Raw genomic sequence first — 4214 nt, forward strand, 5'->3', positions numbered from 1 at the left:
GTCGGTAGGGTGGGCAGGGAAGTGGGTTTTCTCTTGAATGAGAGAAATTGGGTTTTGTTACCTGTGGGTGGCGGAGCAGCAGCATAGGAATCCGTCGGTGGGGTTTGGCAGTTGTCAGCGGTGCTCGGCGGAGCAGTGGCTCTACGGGTGGCGGTGAGCATGGGTTTTACGATTGAAGGGGAAAAGGATGGGTTTTGCCGATGGATTACTTGGGGATAACGGGTACAATCGTGTGTTTTCATTCTTATTTGATTTTGCGTAATATTTTGATGTGTCTAATTTTTATTAGAGGGCACAAATGACTTAGCTTGTGTGATGTCCTTATAGAAGTTATTCTCGTATGGAAATCATCCAGAAATTTAAGGAGTCTACTACACTACTTTTATTTGTAGAAGAATCTCTGTTCTTTTAGTCAATTAAAGCCATCAAGGGTTGTGGTTCAATGGTCCCAAGTAATCCCCATGTGGTTAGACATACACAAAGATATGGGTTTAACTCCAGTAATGAGAATCTTCATAACTAATTAATGTAAACCACATTGGATTCCACTTATGTACGAATATGATTGGATCTAGTTATGACTTAATTCGGCTTGAAGTAGCAAATGCGGTCACCGTATAGGCCTTCTTATGTCATTGGTTTCTAGTAGACAGTTGCTACTATAGTTACGTCTAGATAGAGTAGCTACTTTGATTGCCTATTTTTGTGTTTTTTTTTTTTATTAAAAGTAAAAATAAATAAATGCTAAAAAGACCTCACCCTTTTTTTTGTTCCTCCCTATTTTGTGTTTTGCTTTATTCTCTTGATATCCTGACTTCCATGGAGGTTCTAATTTTTGGAAAAGTATATATACCCCGCTCAAGGGGCACGCCAGCGTAATTTTTATTTATTTATTTATAATTAAAAATTAAAAAAAAAATAAAAATTAGTTGGTGTGCCTAGCACGCCAGCGTGCTGTATATCATGGTCCCCCGGCTCCCCCCGCTCAAACTTACACCTAATTTGCAATGTTCCTCCAAATCAAAGTTTGCATTAATGTCTTCTCCCCCAATTTACCAAAAATAAATATTCCTATAAATTTGAAAAAAATAAAAGAAAAGAAAAAAACAAATAAAAATAAAAAAGGGAGAGGGGACTCAAAGAAGGGGTGGCCAAAACCACGTTTAAATGGCCAGGGGTGGCCGGCCAAAGGCTGTGGTTCGACTATCCCTCTTCCTGTCCTTTAATTTTTAGTTTTTAATATATTTTCTGAATTATTTTATTTTTGTTATTTAAGAAGACATTACACATTAAGTATTAATTTGAAGAGGTATGTGAAATTTTTCCTTTCTAATTATTTGTTCCATTTGTCAAGGAGCTCACGTAAATCTCAGTTTTTCTTAAATCATTATTTTTTTCCCCCCACAATTTCCACTATTTGACAACTGTATCATTAAATAAGAAAATTATGTTACAACTCTCTTGGGCTTTTTTGGCCTCTTAACATGTGAGTCCCAATTTTTAATTTGATAAAATTAAAACCCGTGCTTTGTCATATTTTACATCAAATAAATTACATAAAAATACAATGATAACTCTCTGATCGAAAAATAAATAAATGCCAGCACGGCTAGGTGACTATTGTTACTCAACCATGACTGGGTGCTGTCAACCAGTCCCAACCATCTTTTTTTATGCTTTTCTGCCCTTTTCACTTTTTTAATTTTTAATTTGAAAGGTATAATAATTGTATTTTCATATAATTCCTGGTATCTATTTGGCAGAAAACACTAATGGAGATCTCAATTTGCAAATACTGAAAGCACGGGTCTTGATTTAATCAAATTGAAAACTGGGGCCTCAGTGTCAAAATTTACAAAAGCATGAGAGGGTCATGACATAATTTCTCTAAATAAATAAGAAGGGAAGGAACTTGAATCATCCCACATCGGCCAGAAAATTTTTTTTTTTTTTTTTTTTTTTTTTTTTTTTGTTATGGTTACTTTAGAAAGTGAACCAGAAGCAGATAAACAGGGCAACATTCAAATACTAACATGAGCTTCTCATCAATGAAATGATTCACAAGTTCTGTACGTGTTACATTTCACCTATGTATCCCTATACATGTTTCTCTCTCTCTCTCTCTCTCTCATGGTTGAATGTGTAGTATCTGTGATTAACAACAAAACAATTATGGAATTCAAGAAAAAAGTTTGTAACTGTAAATCAATTTATATATCTTGAAATTGTCAGAAAAACCTGTCAGGAAGCAAGTTCAAACTTCACAAGAAAACTGCTTGGATGCCAAAAATTGAAGGCTGATGATATCTGAACTGCAGTGCTCTTTGAGCTCAGAGGTACACCAGCTTGACATCCCACTCACCCATGTCAAGGAAACAATTTCATGTGAACTTCACAAGCTGTCAATCCAGTCATGCCCACAATGTGATCACTGATTCAAATCTCTCATTGCATGACTGCTAAGAAGTACTTCAAGTGAACTCTTGAAAATTCAAGCCTAATTTTTCTCATTATGCAAAATCTGGAACTTTCCAAAGAAGTTATGAGCTGTGTGAACACCAGGAGGGAGAGCCATTGTTCTGCAAGTGTGGACATGGCATTGGAAGCACCTTACTGGAAAATCCTGAAACAAATTCACACTTCCATGTCCTGGATGGAGCTAAGCCAAGAAGTGTGACATTTTTAAAGCATATCTCTTCAAATATTGCATCCTCAATGCCCTCCAGTACGGGTGCTTTTGTTGAATTTAAACTGAGCAGATTACTTATAAAAATACCCTTCACTTTGGGGACAGCTTTGGGATTCCATCCTTCATCAGGGTGGTCATTAGAGCCTCTACTGAACCTTATGGGTATCTTGACTCTCTCCATGGTTATGTTGCTAAAACTGATATTTGCTATATATCCCCCTCTACCTTTATCTGATTTTATACGCACCCCAGCTGCTGAATCCCAAACATGCAAATCCTCAACAGTTACATTTGAAATTCCACCGGACATCTCGCTACCAATTCCGACCCCAGAACATGTCGGCGTAGTGCCAGAAACTCTCCTGACAATAATGTTGGAACTTGGACGGGACATGGCGATACCATATTGATCCCAACCACTCTTTACTGCTACAAGATCATCCCCACTCTCTATATAACAGTCTTCAATGCATACATTGGTGCTTGAGTCTGCACCATTAAATCAGAAGTTAAAGCTCAAGAAAAGTATGTTTTACTCTCTTTTTTCTCTAACAGGACATAAGAAACTTAATGCAATGCAGCGTACAAAGATCGCAAGAATAGAAATGACATAACATACCTGGATCTATACCATCTGTATTTGGTGCGTTGAGAGGAGCCAAGATTGTCATGTCTTTGATAACAACATTACTGAAACAAATACACAGAAAATAGTTAGTACATCTAAAGCATAACATGTCAAAGTAGCAGGGCAGAAAAACCAAGTGAATTCTCTCTAATTCATTTGAGATTATAGTGTTTCATCTTCTATCGCAAGCTCTGAATAAAGATTATCATGCGGTAGGGATGGCAATTTGCGTTCGTATGTCGAATTCGTGTTGTGTCGATACATGAATATAAAACTATATAGGTTAACCTAACTCGTTAATTTCATGTTGGATTTGCGGCAGGTCTGCTGGTTGTGTGAAAAATTGTCAATCTTAAATGTCGTATGTCAGGTTCGGGTCTTGTCGAGACATAGGTATAAGATTATATAAGTCAACTATAACCTAACTCAATTTCAACTTGTTACTTTCGGGTTAAATTCGTGTCAAATTTGCAGGTTATTTCAAAAATTGCCAGCTCTAACATGCAAGGATGAGGCTATATCTTCTGGGACACTTAGTGAGATGATACGGGACAGCAACCATGGTTTCGCTATCTTACATTAAACCAACACGCCTATCTTTTTAGCTCAAGAGAATTGGATCTTATATTATATCGCTGTTGGATATTACTAACCAATAAGCAGCATCTCAGGTCAACAAAATTATCATGTACAGAAGAAATAGAAAAAAACATGATAGGAATAACTGGGGACAGGGGACACTGAACCTGCAGTAAACGGGATGAATGGTCCAAAAGGGAGAATTGAGGAAAGTGAGATTTGAGATGAGAATGTTGTGAGAGTTCATTAGCTCAACCAGGTGGCCTCTGGTATGCTCCAATGTTCTGTTCCACCAAAGTTCCCACCACATCCTCCCCT

The 4214-nt window shown here is 37.2% G+C and overlaps 1 protein-coding gene across 1 annotated transcript; it reads right to left on the minus strand.

Annotated features, from left to right (window-relative positions):
- Positions 1 to 1963: 1963 nt before the first annotated feature.
- Positions 1964 to 4207, minus strand: LOC132166387 (probable polygalacturonase). The gene is made up of 3 exons (XM_059577191.1): positions 4064 to 4207; positions 3309 to 3379; positions 1964 to 3178 (listed from the first exon to the last, which is right to left on the minus strand). Exons 1-3 carry the CDS (start codon positions 4204 to 4206, stop codon positions 2541 to 2543), a joined length of 852 nt encoding a protein of 283 aa, XP_059433174.1. The 5' UTR covers position 4207; the 3' UTR covers positions 1964 to 2540.
- Between the last annotated feature and the right edge of the window lie 7 nt (positions 4208 to 4214).

Source organism: Corylus avellana, chromosome ca11 (genome assembly GCF_901000735.1).
Source record: "Corylus avellana chromosome ca11, CavTom2PMs-1.0".
Taxonomy (NCBI): Eukaryota; Viridiplantae; Streptophyta; class Magnoliopsida; order Fagales; family Betulaceae; genus Corylus; species Corylus avellana.

Coding starts and splice junctions, on each gene's coding strand:
- LOC132166387 (XM_059577191.1), bottom strand. CDS start 4,206: ATGTGGTGGGAACTTTGGTGGAACAGAACATTGGAGCATACCAGAGGC. Junction 3,380..4,063: donor ATTCATCCCGTTTACTGCAG/GTTCAGTGTCCC, acceptor TATTTGTTTCAG/TAATGTTGTTATCAAAGACA. Junction 3,179..3,308: donor TACAGATGGTATAGATCCAG/GTATGTTATGTC, acceptor TTAATGGTGCAG/ACTCAAGCACCAATGTATGC.